Source organism: Sminthopsis crassicaudata, chromosome 1 (assembly GCF_048593235.1).
Source record: "Sminthopsis crassicaudata isolate SCR6 chromosome 1, ASM4859323v1, whole genome shotgun sequence".
NCBI lineage: Eukaryota > Metazoa > Chordata > Mammalia > Dasyuromorphia > Dasyuridae > Sminthopsis > Sminthopsis crassicaudata.
In genome coordinates, this window is record NC_133617.1 from 555,934,008 (window position 1) to 555,949,325 (window position 15,318).

The window sequence follows — 15,318 nt, forward strand, 5'->3', positions numbered from 1 at the left end:
TTTTTTTTTAACATATATCCTTCATTTCCTTTTTCACACATATAAATTACTACTGTTACCAAACTTTCATTCTAGAAAGTCTGTTATCTCACTTTACTCAAATTCCTTTTTCCAATATTAAGCTGTGGGATACTGCTTATATTACCTCTGAACTTTAAAATATATTCTCTCTTTTGTATAGGAAACACGTCTGACTATGCCTACCCTTTTTTTCTTTGATTGCTATATAATGTGAATTGATATGTGATCACTACCTCCCAATATTACTCATTGCTTTAAAAATATTTAGTTATATTTAACTTGAGCATCAATACAACCAGCTAAATTTGACAACTATATTAAATTAATTTTAGTGTTATAACCTTTGTCCATCATTCATTCTGTCTTCCTCAAAATTATTTGTTCATTAATTTCTCACTTTAATCTTATATAGTTAAAATGAATTCTGTTTCTTTTTCCAAATTTCCTTTTATACTTCATACTTTCTTACATTAATTGCATGATGTGTGATGCCATCCTGCCCTTTTCTATGTAATCTCTTCCTTTTAATAAGATTTTACTTCTCCATTAGTATATTCTAATTTAAAATTTTTATTTCATTAAGCTTCATTGATACATAGATAGGGGTTTACTTTTACTTAGTATTTCTATCTATTTACTTAATATTACATTACCTCTTTGTACTATTATATATAGCTAACTATTCCCCTAGAGTTGTAACAAGATTTTTTACCCTTTGTTTGCAAGTATATATATAGTGCTGCTACAGACAGTTTTATGGAAAGTATTTTTGCTGTTGTTGGGTTTTAATAACACTTTGTGACAGTGCAACTCTTGGATGCTGGAATATGTTTTTTGTATTATTTTTACTACATACTAACTGATTGCTCGACAAAAATATTCTTTAATTTTGTAGTTCTACTATCAATGTAGCAGTGAGTTTGTTTCTCTGTAATCTTTCTAGATTCAAGCATTTTCTTTCTTTTGGCTTTTTTAAAGCAGTTTTAAGGTTATTACCTTCCCATCTGAAATTATTTTGTGATTTCTTTGATTTGTATTAAGCCTGAGCATTTTTGAAGTAATTATTATCAATTTGTGTTTTCTCTTTAAATAGGTCTTTATTTCATAAGAGCTAGTGAGAAAACTGAAAGTCAACATGACAGATAGGCTTAGACCAAAATTTTACATCATGTTTTATAATAAATTCCAAATGAATAACTAACCTGAATATTAAAGATTACATTATTTCAAGAATTAGAATTATATGGGTAGGTTAATCAAACAGGGATAGAGGCAATTATAAAAAGTAAGCTATATGGCTTGAATTATATATATATTTGAAGATCTTTTGTACCAAGTTAATGCCTTTAGGGTAAGAAACAAATAGCAAAACTAAAAATCTTTTTATCAGATTTCTCATATATAAAGATTTAAAATCCAAAATATGTGAACTGCTAATAGGAATATACAAGTACACTAATAATCCTTGCCATATCTTCCACTTTTCAAAGATTTGATCATTGACTAAGCAAATTAGGAGTGTAACAACAGCTTTAATTCTAAGAGAAGTATTCATATAATTAAAGTCTTCCCTCTTTGCCAAGTTTAGGAACTATGTCAAGAACTTACCATTATTTTCCTCTTTGCCAAATGGTCTCTAATGCATTTTAGTCACCATATTACTGTGCCTCCCTTACCTCTTTCCAAGTTCCAGAGACCCCCTTCACTTGATGGTGGATGGTATATGTCAATCTAACCTCTTTTCCTTTTTACATCCTTCCACAGGAAGTCATCTCTTGCCCTCATATGTCACTTCCTGATATCAGTGCCAAATTCATAGAACAGGTGAATTCCAACTATATCTCTGTAGAACGTAAGGAGTGTTTTTTCCTCCTGAGAAGTTCTTTATTCAGTTATAAGAACCTCAGGTTGAGTGACTTAGTTAAGTTCTTTCAGCTGATAGGCAGAGATACTAGGACCAGAATTTGATTCCTCTTATTCCTAGTACACTGGTCTTTCAACGAGAGTATCCTATGCTTACAGGGTATGGTTATAAGAAAACTTGAAAATTATAAGAGGGACATAGCTCACAAAAGTTAAAACTAATGTTCAAAATTAATATAAAAAGTGACCCAATTTCATTTGGAAAAAAAATGAAGAAGAAGCAGAAAACACTGTATGGTTTGTGTTATTTTTCTGCTTGATTTTATTCAATAGATATTGAGCACTTTGAGAGATGAACTAATTTTTTTTTGCCTTTGTATCTGCAGAGCTTAACACAGTACACAGCAGACAGTTGGTGCTTAAAAATGCTAGTTGACTGAAATCAAATGTAAATTTGAGGGAAGGGAAAAGAAAACCATGGTAATAGAAAGAATATGAGAGGGTCATCTACTTCAGACTGCCTGATTTTAATTTCATTTATTCTTCTTCCTAGGCATATGAATTATAAGAAAGAAAGAGAAAATAAAATACCTCTGCCAGCCAATTCAGCTACTAGCACATTTACTGAAATGTTCCCTTACCAAAAAAATTCCTCCATAAAGTAAATGTATTTTATTTTATTGAAACAAAAAGGAGGCGGGCTGCATTCATTGAAACCCTCATTTAGCTGCTGGCAAAATAAGAGAACTTTTTTTGATATGGTCTTATTCCCATAAAGAATATCCAGGTGACCCCTGCTCTGTTGCAGGGGTTTTGTAGTGTAGAGCTGACCAACTATGTTCTTTAGGTCATATCATATTGGGAAGACATTGAATATAGGTCTAGTGATGAACAATATGCTTGTTGTTTGAAGATCAATCTAAGCTAAGTTTCGAGAGAATCATTAGCAGAGTGGGCTACAAGGCCATCAAATTGTTTTATTTACAATAACTAAGACTGCCTACTGTGATATGGAAGAGTTGCAGTCTATACAGATTGAGGGAATAATTACAATGACTAAATCAAGGATTCAATTCAACATGTACTTGTTAAGTGCCTCCTATTTTAGCACCCATTACGTAAATTTAAATTATTAAAGTTGAATAGAAAATATTCCTTAAAGCTTAACCTGCTCCATCCAAATGAGTTTTATAATATGCATGGTTTTGATTTAGACATTGTATAAGCAATAAAATGCTGAATTTGGTATCCGGGAGATCCACGATCAAATCCTAACTAATGATACTTAATAATTCTATGATCATGGGCAAGTTAAATAGCCTCTTTTGAACCTCAGTTTCTTCATCTATAAAATAAAGAAAATTAGATTTATAATCCCTACTTCCCACAGTTATTGTGAGGCTCAATGAAATAATATATGTAAAGCACTTCACAGACTCTAAAGCACTGTGTAAATATCAGTTGTTATTATTATCTCCTAGACCAACAGATGTGACTCTAACTCTGAAAGACCCACATTATCCTGATCATGATCTGGGAACCATTTTGCTGTCTGTAATTCTTACTCCAAAAGAAGGAGAACAGAGGGATGTGGTAAGTTTATACAAGGTCTAGCCAGTAGGTACTCCTTGATCTTTCTTGTTTGAAGTGCATTGTGTGCATTCTTTGCACTAGGGGTTGATAATTAAGAGTCTCCATATAAAATTCAGTTTTGTTCACTGTTTCTGTGAGTGCCGTGGGCATTGTTGTATTTATTGTACCCTTTGAACTTTTTTTTACCCCTATTTCATTCCACCAAATCAGAACCTCTTGTTGTAAACAAGTAAAGGATTTGTATGCTTTTAATTTCAGTTCTGTTTTATACCTAAATTCGAGGTGAGCTAACAAGTGAATAATGGTTTCAAGAGTATATTCATTAACCAATTAAATTTTTAGATTTTTCCCTCTGGAGTGTCCAAACACTAAAATTTGAATTGGACTATTCACCAATTGTATCACAGCACATAAAAAAGAGATGGATTTATAACAGAGTTTCTGCTTTCTGGTTTTTGTTTGCTGAATAATAAGTATGTTTCAGTCACTGGATGTTATCCATTTTTCAGCACTTGCCATCTGGACTTTATTTTGCTGCAGTGTGAAATTGACAAGGTATAGAGAGTAGTTGGGCATTGGGTAAAATATTCATTATTAAAGTCAGCTAATATTAATCAAATGCCTACTGTGTGCCAAGGTTGTGCTAAAAATCATCTTTGACCCAAATCAGTAGATATTGTCAGGTTTTTTTTCTGACCTGATTTAACAAATATTCACCAGAATGAAGAAACTTTGGCATAATTTAATAGGAGCTACATAAAGAAATTGTGCTACAGTCCTTTGTTTTAGAACTAGAGTTCATTTTTAAAGTAGTATTAGTTTTGGATCCTTCAGGAGTAGTGTTTGTATGTTTGCCTCTGTGTGTGTGTGTGTGTGTGTGTGTGTGTGTGTTTTAAAGAAATGCTTGTTGAAAATGTACATTCAGCATGTCATTGAAGTCTAATTAATTTAGGAAATCTTTTTCTTGAAGGCAAGTAAAATAATTCAATTAAGATATTAATTTGTGTGTGAGATTTATAGTTTCAGCTTATCTTTCTCTTAATTATCTTTAATAAACAATTAATAATTAACTACATACACATAAGCATATATTCTTTTGTATTTGCTAAATATATTCCTAATATCTACAATTAACTCTCTAGCCAAGTGATTTCTCCTTTTTTAGCATATTCTATCAAAAAAAAAAAAAAGATGTTTGGTAAGAGTTAAAGGAAGTGTGATTCTATATTGTATAGAGATGGGAGGGGAATAATTTATGAATAATTAGGACTGAAAACCATTCATAAAAAACCATATTTTAATAGAAAATCAATTAGTTAACAAGAACTTATTAATTCTCACCATATACCAGGCATTGTGCTAAGTGCTAGGGATACAAAGAAAAGCAAAAAATTAGTCCCTGCCAGCCTCAAATAGCTCACATTATAATGAAAGAGACAATATGCAGACAGCTATGATCATAAAAGATATATACAGTGTAAATGGGGGATGATTTCAGAAGGAAAGCACTGGAAGAGATGAAGGAAAGAAGACCAAAAGGGTATGTTAAATATTTTGCTAAGGCTTGGAAGAAGGTAGGAAGGTAAGAAGTAAAGGTAAGGGGGAAGAGTCTTTGGAATAAATCCTTCACATAAAAATAATTTCCCTTGGAACAGGTCCAGAACATTATAGCCATTATCATGATCATCATGCCCTATATAAGAATGAGTAGATTCTTGGATCTGTTTGGATTCACATGCATGTAATGTTATTTTTACATGATTTAAGTCACAGTTTGAGTAGATAACATGGGGATTTTAATAAGCCCAAAATGTTTGTTACCCCCAAAATATTTCAGTTTTATTCATGCTGTTGTTATTGAAGCTAGACCTCTTTCCAATACAATTTTGTTTATTTAATGATTAAGATGAATATTTCCCTGCTCATTTATGTCAAAATAGTCTCCTCATAATGCTGTATAAGTTTTAAAATAGTTTCTTTTAAAAGAAAGCAGGATACATCATTTTTAGTATTTCACACTGGTAAATTTTTTTCTTCCCTTGATAACATTTGGGCATTTGGGAAATATGAGTTAATGATACCAAGTTTTATTTTATATTAATGAAAATAGGTTTTAGAGATCTTGAAAACAAGAGGCTTTACAATTTGTTCAACTTGTCCTTGAATTATCAAAAGCATCAATTTCTTTATGTTCAACATTACTATCTATAATTAAAATTACCTTTTGCTTATGAATATTGTCTGGTCTCTTTCACATCTACTTTTATATTGGAATAAGCCATAGATATTTTTCAAGATGTCTAATAATTACATTCAGTGTGAAAACTTCTATCACCTGTTTTAAAAAGGGAAGACTTGTATTCTTAGTCACAAAATCAGTCACTGTTATAATGATTCCAAGCCTGGCCTTGAAGGTGAAAATAATTAATTGTTCTGAATTGGATAAAGGTGGGAATTGTAGATTAAAGAAGCATCAAGCAGTGGGACTGTGATTCTCAACATTATTTTTGCTCAGGGCATTTTTCTACAAGCCCTAAACTTTAATTATCTGTCAAATTTAAAATAAATCAACAACAAAAATAATATAATGATAAAAATGACAATAACATAGTGGCTAGGAATGGGTCATCTGAACTAACTTAATAGGCTGCTGAGTAAAACTGACTAGAGGAGAGAAACTGAGTTTTCAGGATATATGCTGCTTTTCATTGATTGTCTCTTCTGAATTCCAGCTTGCCACAATATCGTTATGATCTTGGGCAAATTATTTAATATTTCTATGTTACAGTTTCCTCATATACAAAATGGTTCTTTCCAGCCCCAACATTTATGAACTGGGAACTCCATTCTCTTTTGACACTTAACTTTTACTCTTCCTTTTTCCTTGAATTTTCTTTGTCAGTTTCATATTCCCCAAATACATTTGAATTTTTTTAATCTTCCCTTTTCTTGAATTTTCTGTGGTCATTCTCTTATGCCCTAAATATACTCAGCTTGAGCTTAGAAAAAATTCCTTGAAAGGATTGGGTTTTTTTCCTACTTATTTCCTGACTAACTCCTCCAAGACCCTGAGAGAGTAGAATTGCCAAGTACTAATAAGCTTTGCTGAAATACCTCCTTACTTTAAATTTCACTTTAGTGCTCATCCTATTTCTCTAGATAAACGGAAAGAGAGAGAAACAGAGAAAGAGAAACAGAGACCAAGAGACAAGGGGAGAGAGAAAGAGACAGAGAGAATCATAATAATCACAAGGAAAGGAAGAGGCTTGTCTGAGGGCTAGGCATGGAAATTTTTTTTCAGTTTAATGAATATTTATTAAGGACTTACTATATACTGAGCACTGTGCTATATTCTGGAGCATATAAATAAGAAAAAGAAAGACAGCCTATTCTGAAGAAGCATACAATATAATGAGAGAAGATAAAACATAAATGGATGCTGGAAAGCTTGGAGGACAGGGAAACACCAGGGACCATCTTATTCATTGCAGTATGGACCAAGCAGAGCTGCAAATGGACAGTGGAGTGAGTTGGAAAGTGCAGGTGCTGTGCTCTAGAAAGAATGTTTGCTGATGGTTCCATCTTTTGCTTCTTGATGGTGATCATCCTGACCATTTTCTTTTCGTTTCTTATGGCTTCCAACCTGAGGTAATTCATAAGGTAAAGACCATAAACAAAAGCAGAAATTTTAGTGAAGTTGGGGTATGGGAGGTGGAAGTAAAAGATGGAGATGCTTATTGATCTTTGTCTTAAAGAAGGCACTATGGCTGATGAAAAGCATTTGAAGCTATAATAAAGGCCTAATAGGGCAGTGCTAGAAGACTTCCTTTACATTTCTCACATTTCATGGATACAAGTTGAGCATACATGCTGCAGAGATTGTTCTTAACTCATGCTCATGGTCTATTTTTTTTCTGGTCATACAGCTTCCCCAGAATTATTCTTTGTTAACTTCTCATATGAAATTCTTTATGAGTAATCTGTTGTAGTTTCCTAATGTCTACCATGGACCTTTCCATTTTCTCCCAGGAAACTTTATAGGTTGATCATTCAGCTATATATCATTATCTGGAAAGTAAAATTTCTTCAACTATGAATCTTCCCATGGTTCTGCAAGATCCTGGGGCTTGATGAATTTATCACATTGTTATCTTCAAACAGGAACATCTGGAAGACTTCATAATAAAGAATCTATCTCTAAATCAGAATTCTGGACTATACATCTTCCATGAAAATGGTAGAAACATTTTATAAACCCATGATTTCCTGTCTTTTGCCTAATCTGCTATTAATAATCAGAGGGTTATTAACCAAAGTTAACTCTACTATATCTTTAAAAGAATCTTTTATGATTTTGACATGAATGAGAGACTTTGATGGAAGAGTCTTTAGGATAACGTTGTTTAATGTATTCAGCAAACAGTAAGCACAGTAGGGTCTTGTCTTTAAAATGTTCAAATTTTTTTTTGATTGTCAAGATAGTCTGTTATATGGTGTAGTTTTCAAAAGCCTATCTTCTTTTCATATTCTTGATACATAGATCATTCTCATGAAATTGTGTGGAAATGGCAAATTTGCCATTAGTCTTCATTATTTTAGGCATATAGATTAATGGTTATTAATGGTCTCTCAATTATAGAAATGTTTCTATTCTAAATGGGTATTGCTTCAGTGGCCATATATCTCCACTTTCTTGGTTAAGGCAGATTCTAGACTCTTCATTGTATAAATGACAATAGTTTGTGTTAAGTAAGTCTGTTTTTTTTTTTTTTTTTATCTATTTCATTTTCAAGCTTCACCACTAATTTAAATAAGTTAGATGGAAATTGCCTCAACAAGATGCAGTTTCTTCCTCTTTAATTCTTTTTCTGGTTTGGTATTGATTTTGCTTTTTGCTCTAATATGTTAGTGGTCCAACTGAACAGATGTCTGATTTAGAAATAGTTACCACATCAGTGGTCAGCTATTTTCTCTCTGCGTAAAAAAACAATTTTCTTTTTTGTTATGTTTTATAGTGTCTAATACATCATATATCATGCTCACTATTAAAGTTACAAAACTCTGGAATCACAAAATTTAACTTAGAAGCTTTTATCAAGTTCTTGATAGTATTTCTTTAGCTTCTCAACTTTTGACATTCATGCTATAATTATTTTCATGGCCATCTATGAATACTGATCACGAACACTTACATACATACATACACATATGTAAGTGTCTGTATTTTTCTACCTATTTAAAATTTTTTTTATTTTACGTGTATTAAAACAGAGGGAAATCCTGAAATTTAACACAAATCATATAACCCAAATCCTGGAATCTAACACAAATCATGTTACCTATATAAGCCTCAGGCAATTCTTTCCATTAAATAATAAAGGAATTGTAATGTTATGCACAAAGATATCATATTTAATGTATGTGATATGAAAACAGCAAAAATAAAGGATAAGTATGAAGAATTTTTAACTAGAAATTAAATATTCTATTCAATACTTCAATTAAGGAAAATTGTAAATAAAAAGGAAAGAAGACAGACTAGAAAAAGGAAATTGTTAGCATAAGAAAGCACTAAAATATCTTTTAAAAAATCTTATGGGTTTCAGTTGAACTGATGATATATTTATAATGATGTATATACCTATTAGAAATAGTATTTGAATATTTTATCCTTCTGTGAAATGGCACTTGGAGAAATCAGTAAAAATAAAAGATTTAAAAAACTTAACAGCTTATTAAATACATTTTTAAAAGGACTTTGAAACACAGTTGTCAATAAACAGCATGACATATAATACCTAAAAAGGCAAAAATGTTACATAGGTTTTGGGGTTAAATATGATTGAGGTGAAAACACAGTTGAATCTTAAAGAGAAAAAAAATGTAAATAAATAATATTATCTTGATCTCCCCCCTCAACTTTCACTGCTGTATCTACTAGTTAAAATTTGTTTGGAGCATGCTAAAAAGTTGCATGGCATGTATCTTCTTTCTCTTCTCACTGCATGAAGTTTTTTTTTTTGTTTGTTTGTTTTTTTGGAATTGTAGTCTTGTTCTATCTGTGTCCTGTTCCTTTATGGTTTTGTCTTATTGTGCATGCATGAAATCTTTCTGACTCTTTTTCTAACAGATTCCAATGCACAGATTTCATCATTGGAGTCTTTATGAAATAAAAGTGAGTTCATTTGTGTTGCATGCTTTCTTAGATACTCTAGAAATATAAAATTGCTTATCTATTGTTAAAAGTTGCAGAATCCTGGGAAATAAGTGAATTGATTCTTGCACTCATTAAATAAATTTTAAAACAAGATTTTTTTTTCTGATATAATTTATTTTGAACATGCTGCTCAGATTGTTTCTGTATTCAGCATTTCAGAATATATCCCACTCAAAAATTTGATTTGTAAATACTTTGTAAAACATGTATTCTTTTTTCAGTAGTAGCTCTATGATGTTTAACATAATCTGTGATGGTTATGTAATTGCCTAAAGGAAAACATCACTCAAGTAACGATTGAAAGTGAAGAATGGATTTAGGTTGTGGAATCTTTTACAAATGTAATCATTCCCCTCAGCTCATCTATCACAGACCATATTTTAAACTGTTTATTTCCTCTTATTGTCTTTGAGGAAATTTGAGCTACTGATCATTATTACAAGAGATTTAGATTTATATTCCAGAAGCTTTTGATGCTAACAACGCATGCCCAAGTACACTACATATTTTTACAGCTGAAGTAAAGTTCATGGTGCAAAAAAAGAAGAGCACTTTTAAGATGTGTAATTTAGTTTTAAGATTGCCTAAAGGACCCTCTTTTCTTCCCTTCCACCGAACAGTGCTCATGTACAGACATAAAAGATAGGTACACAATTTATCCAAATTCATATGGAAAGACACAAGTGACATCTTAATTCTTCCCTATAGTGGACCATTCATTCAAAAATTGGAATTCCCTGCCTTTGGAAGGCAAATAATACAGTTTGAAAAAGATAAATTATGAAAAAATAAGCATTTAAAATACCTCATATAATAAGGACTATACTAGGAAGTGAAAGTATATAAACAAAGAAATAAAACAATCTCTTCTCTCAAGTAGCATTGAATTGGTAGAAAAACTAAATTCATATATAGGTAGATAAAGAGAGAGAACAGGAACAAGATAATTAAGGATAGAGAATGTGATAATTTAAAGAAATCTTTAAAGCCTTCATAGAGAAGTTAGCTTTCTCACTGTCTTGAGAAATTCTATGAGGCAGAGAACAGATTGCATACAAGGAATGAAGGCTGGATAGTACAAAGGCTAGTAAATGGAAAAAGGATTTAATATACAAGGAACTGAGAGAAGGCCAGTTTGTTGAAACCATAGAATATAGGAAGAGTAGTGATGTATAATGAAACTGGGACTATAGGTAGGAGCCAGCTTGTAAAGGATTTTAAGTACTAGAGAAACTTGTTTAAGCCTACCAGCAATAGAGAAGCATTGGAGTTTATTGTTTTTAAAATTGATTATCTGAAATAAAAAAGGAAACTGAGGACAAAGCTACTGTGCCATCTATGATTTAATTTTCAAAAGCACCATTTTCCTATCATATCAAATCACTTGACTCCTCAGAGGTCAGAGACCAGGAATTACTTACAGATAAGGATTTTTGTAATAAAAGAGAAGAAATGGGAAAATTACAGAGACTAATTTTGAACATAATGTTTTTGGACAGTGGCTTCTCCTGGATTTTCTTAATCTTATGCTTGAAGTTCTTTCCTGCTGGTAGTATTTTCTATAATCAGAAAGTTATTGGGAAAGAGGAACTTGAGGTCAGTGGTCAGCAGTCACCCCCATCTTCCTTACAAGATTCTATTACTGAACTTAGACTCTAGTTAAAGAAAAAAAGGGGTGAGGGCCTTATTCACTAAAGTTGGAAAAATAACCTTTGGCTAACCTTTCTCCAACAGCCAGAAGGGATAACTTCCTCCCCACTTTCTCCTAGAAGGGGAAATTTAGCCTTTTGAAAAACCTTATAATCTTATGATTATTTTATTCTTCTAAATTATCTACTACTAAATGATAAAATCTTTTCATTCTATTCATTAAATCTGTAGGTAACCTAGATTTAAGAGGCTATGTTAGTCTGGTTTAATTTAGGGCTAGCTTTTCCTAAAGAGGATCACTTAATTCTATAATTAAAATAGAAGTAATAAAAATAGCTGATATATTTTTCAATATGACATAGCTTTGCACTTAAAATTTCTTTGGCAGTTATGTGGAGATGGGCTGGAAACAAAGCAGAAAACAAAGCAGAGAAATTAATCCTGTAGTTCAGAAGTTGAACAATGACAGCATGAGCATAGATGGTGGCAGTATGAGTAGAAAGAAAAGTTTGGATGAAAGAGATATTGTGGAGGCAGAAACAACAAATAGGACTGTGAAGGATTTATCAGAGTAAAAGGAAAATCAAGAAAAAGATGTTTCATCAAAATTCAAAGAAGAGAGATTATAGTTTTCATTTAAGGAGTAGATGGTGGCCAGTGATATCAAATGTTGCAAAAGTTGAGAAAGATGAAGACTGAGAAATGACCATCAGATTTGGTAATTTGGTGTATTGTCTTTTTGGCTCATTGGAAGCTTTAGAGAACATAGTTCCATTTGGGTGATGAGGTCAGAAACCATTGTTGCAAAGGGTTAAGAAATTAATGAGAGAAGTGTAGACATAAGGAATGTAGAGCTTTTTCTAGGAATTTAGTTGAGAAAAAGTGATAGTTTGAAGGAATACTAGGTTCTAATTTTTAAGGTGGGGTCAAGGCATACTTGAATAGAATAGGGAAGAATCCACAAATAAGGATCTATAACATATCATGTATATTATATGTAATAATAGTTGACAAGTATTTTTGTCAAGTACTTTATATCATAGCAATTATCCTGTGGAAATGTGAATTTAAAAGATTAGGGCAGCAAAATAACAAACAGCAGAATGTCCCAAGTAGATAGATATGAAGGATGTCCAAGATGTCCAGATAGTATTAGTAAAGTGAATTAGTACTCATTTACCTATCAGGACAACTCATTTCCTAGTAAAAAATGCTAAAGCTGAATAAATTAACTTCCTGTAGGACAGGAATGGGGAACCTTTTTTCTACTAAGTGCCATTTGGATAATAAAAACGTCATTCGTGGACCATGCAAAACTATCAGGTTATAGAACTTAAGTAGTAGGAGATGGTTATACCTAGCTTTCAGCTCATCATCACCTGTGGTTGCCTTTGGAAATGATTTCGAAGGCCTTATACCTGTGGGATGTTCCCCACCCCTGTTTTGGGAAATGTTATTCTATGTAGGGAAAGGGAGAAAAGGCAGATGTGTAAGTACTGTAAATATTGTCATCTCTATTTTACAGATAAGAAAACTGGAGGTGAAAGATTTTGAGTGACTTATTCATAGTTATAAAACTACTAAATATCTGAGGTGGGATTCTACTACATCTCTTTTTGACTTGGAGGCCGGTATTCTATCCACTTTCTATGCCTCAGACATATGTAAATGTATTATATATAAAATATATGTATCTTTGTGATGTAAATGGTAAATGTAAATGTAAAATTTAATCTTTGGGGGGAGGCTGATGTAAACTGTGTCCCCTTTTGGGGGGAAGGGTACTCCTGACTCTCAAACCTTTCTGGCCTCTGGGAGGAGCACATTCTTCCCAGACAACTCCCAAGATAAGTAATCTCATTTAATTTTGAATTGAATTCAATAGAATTGAAATGAATTGAAAATCAGTCTATCAGATTCATCGAGGGTGATTGGCCTCAATTGGGGGCCAAAGATGGAAGAAGCCCCAGACCTCAAAAGGCTAATAAAAGATGACTCCAAACCCCAAATCTTAGCTATTTTGCCTTTCTGGACTTAGCTTACTAATGAAGATATTTTCTTCTCAGTGTAAACCTATCTTTGCTAATTCCTATCAGGAGTTTGCCCACTAAGAAAGCTGTCTTCTGAGCATAAATAAACCCATTCTTTGCCACAAACCTCATGCCTGTATTTATTGGGGTTTGTGAATTCTTTTGCAAAACTTGCCATGGGCCAAGGGGATCCCATTGCTGTAAGGGATCTCTTACCCTCAATTCTCACACCTCATCATTTACACACACACACACACACACACACACACACACACACACACACACACACACAATATACAATTTTTTTGTATTTACACTGTTTGAGGGGATTGTAGGTGTGTAAAGTCTTCTGAGCCCATTTCAAAAGATTTTATAGCCTCAGTAAATATTTCTTTTTTTGAAATTTGATATATTTATAACGTTATTAATAACACATATAATTACTATCTAGGGAAATAAAAAAGTCAATTTCACTAAAAGTTTAAGATCACAAATTTATACATTAAATCCTTGACATTGGCCAACCTAAGAGCAAGGGCTTGTTGATACTTTAATAAATAAATCCTCATGGATTGGCTTCAAAACAGATCCGTTCTTTATTGTGTTCTGTGTAACAAATGCTTCTCCATCTAAGTTCTATTATATGTCCTTGACTTTTATCCCCCACCTAGATATGGCAAACATTTCCAGAAGTACTATATTTTTTGTATTGTAGTGCTTAACTTCCTTTGTGTAAATTATGCACTTTATGTGACATTAAATAGGACTTTGAAAATAAGGTAGGGTATAGAAGATTCATTGCTTAAAGGATAAACTCTTACTTTTACTACTTAAAGCTTTCCTGAAATTCATTAGCAGAGCAAAACCCTTGTTTTTGCCTTTTGTCATTTACAGTTAGACAACAGAAAGACAATTTTGAGGCATACATTATGAATAATGCAAAACTAAAGCTTGATGAGGAACTTTTTGGTTAGAAATCTCTTTCCCTAAAGCTTCAAACAGTGTTTTGAAACAAAAGTTTTGATGAAATAATTGACTTATAGTCAACAGCAGCAGCAGTAGCTGTAGGAGTAGGAGTAATAGTAACAGAAACAAAAACAACTATATGGATAAAATTAATGGATATCTCAAGAAACCAAATTGTGGTCTATTATTTAAGGAGACTTTTGCTAGCATATAGATAAAGGTAAACTATAATTAGGTTGGATTTAAGGGAGCACTGATGGGAAAGCTTATAGTTCTGTAGTATTTTTTAAGAAGTTTATGTTGAACTCACTTTTATAGAGACTGTGAATATTCATGCTACCTTCTTTAATAGAAAAAAATCATTGCTTTATGTACTGTTGGCTGTTCATTCACAAGGTATACTTTAAAAATTCATGATTTTTAATTCAAAATTATTTCAGAGAAATGAGGTGTGCTGTCTTTATTTCCAATAGTATCTGGAATTCTTTCAGTAAAAGAATAACCAATCTAAGCTCTTACCAGATAAACTGCTTAAATGTGAAAAGTGCTTGTAGTTGTATTCTGTTATTCTTTTTATTTTTGTCTTGTATAGTTTTTGTTGTCAATGTTTGTTTTTAGAGAGCTTAGAAAAAATGTGGAGGGTCCTTTAAGTCACTTGGCAGCCCTGTTGTGTATATGAGTAGAAAGGTAATTAAACTGCTTTATTTCATTTACAGACCATGCTAATGAGGAAGAGTTGGAAAAGATCAAGTAAGGTAATTCTTAGCATGTGGTCTTCAGCATTTCTTTCTGAAAAGAACTGTCAGCTATTTTACTAAATCTTTTTCATAATCCTGCAAACTCTACCATAGAATTTCATCACTTTCCAAAAAAAAAAAAAGTAACAACAAACCTCAACTTTTCCCTCTTCATACATTTTAATCCAGTCTTATGAAACATTTTTAAAGAGAGAAGCCACTCTACTGAGTGAACCCCACC

General features: G+C 32.2%; 1 protein-coding gene across 12 annotated transcripts in view; it reads left to right on the forward strand.

Moving 5' to 3' along the window:
• Nucleotides 1-15,318, forward strand: part of MCTP1 (multiple C2 and transmembrane domain containing 1) — a 722,542-nt gene that overhangs the window by 413,210 nt on the left and 294,014 nt on the right. For 8 of the 12 annotated variants that reach the window (XM_074282070.1, XM_074282074.1, XM_074282067.1 and 5 more), the window contains exons 5-6: nt 3,366-3,477; nt 15,057-15,095. In XM_074282070.1, the coding sequence (XP_074138171.1) occupies nt 3,366-3,477; nt 15,057-15,095 (151 nt within the window). The remainder of the gene's footprint in view (nt 1-3,365; nt 3,478-15,056; nt 15,096-15,318) is intronic. The other 4 variants (XM_074282073.1, XM_074282069.1, XM_074282072.1 and 1 more) reach the window with 1 other exon arrangement.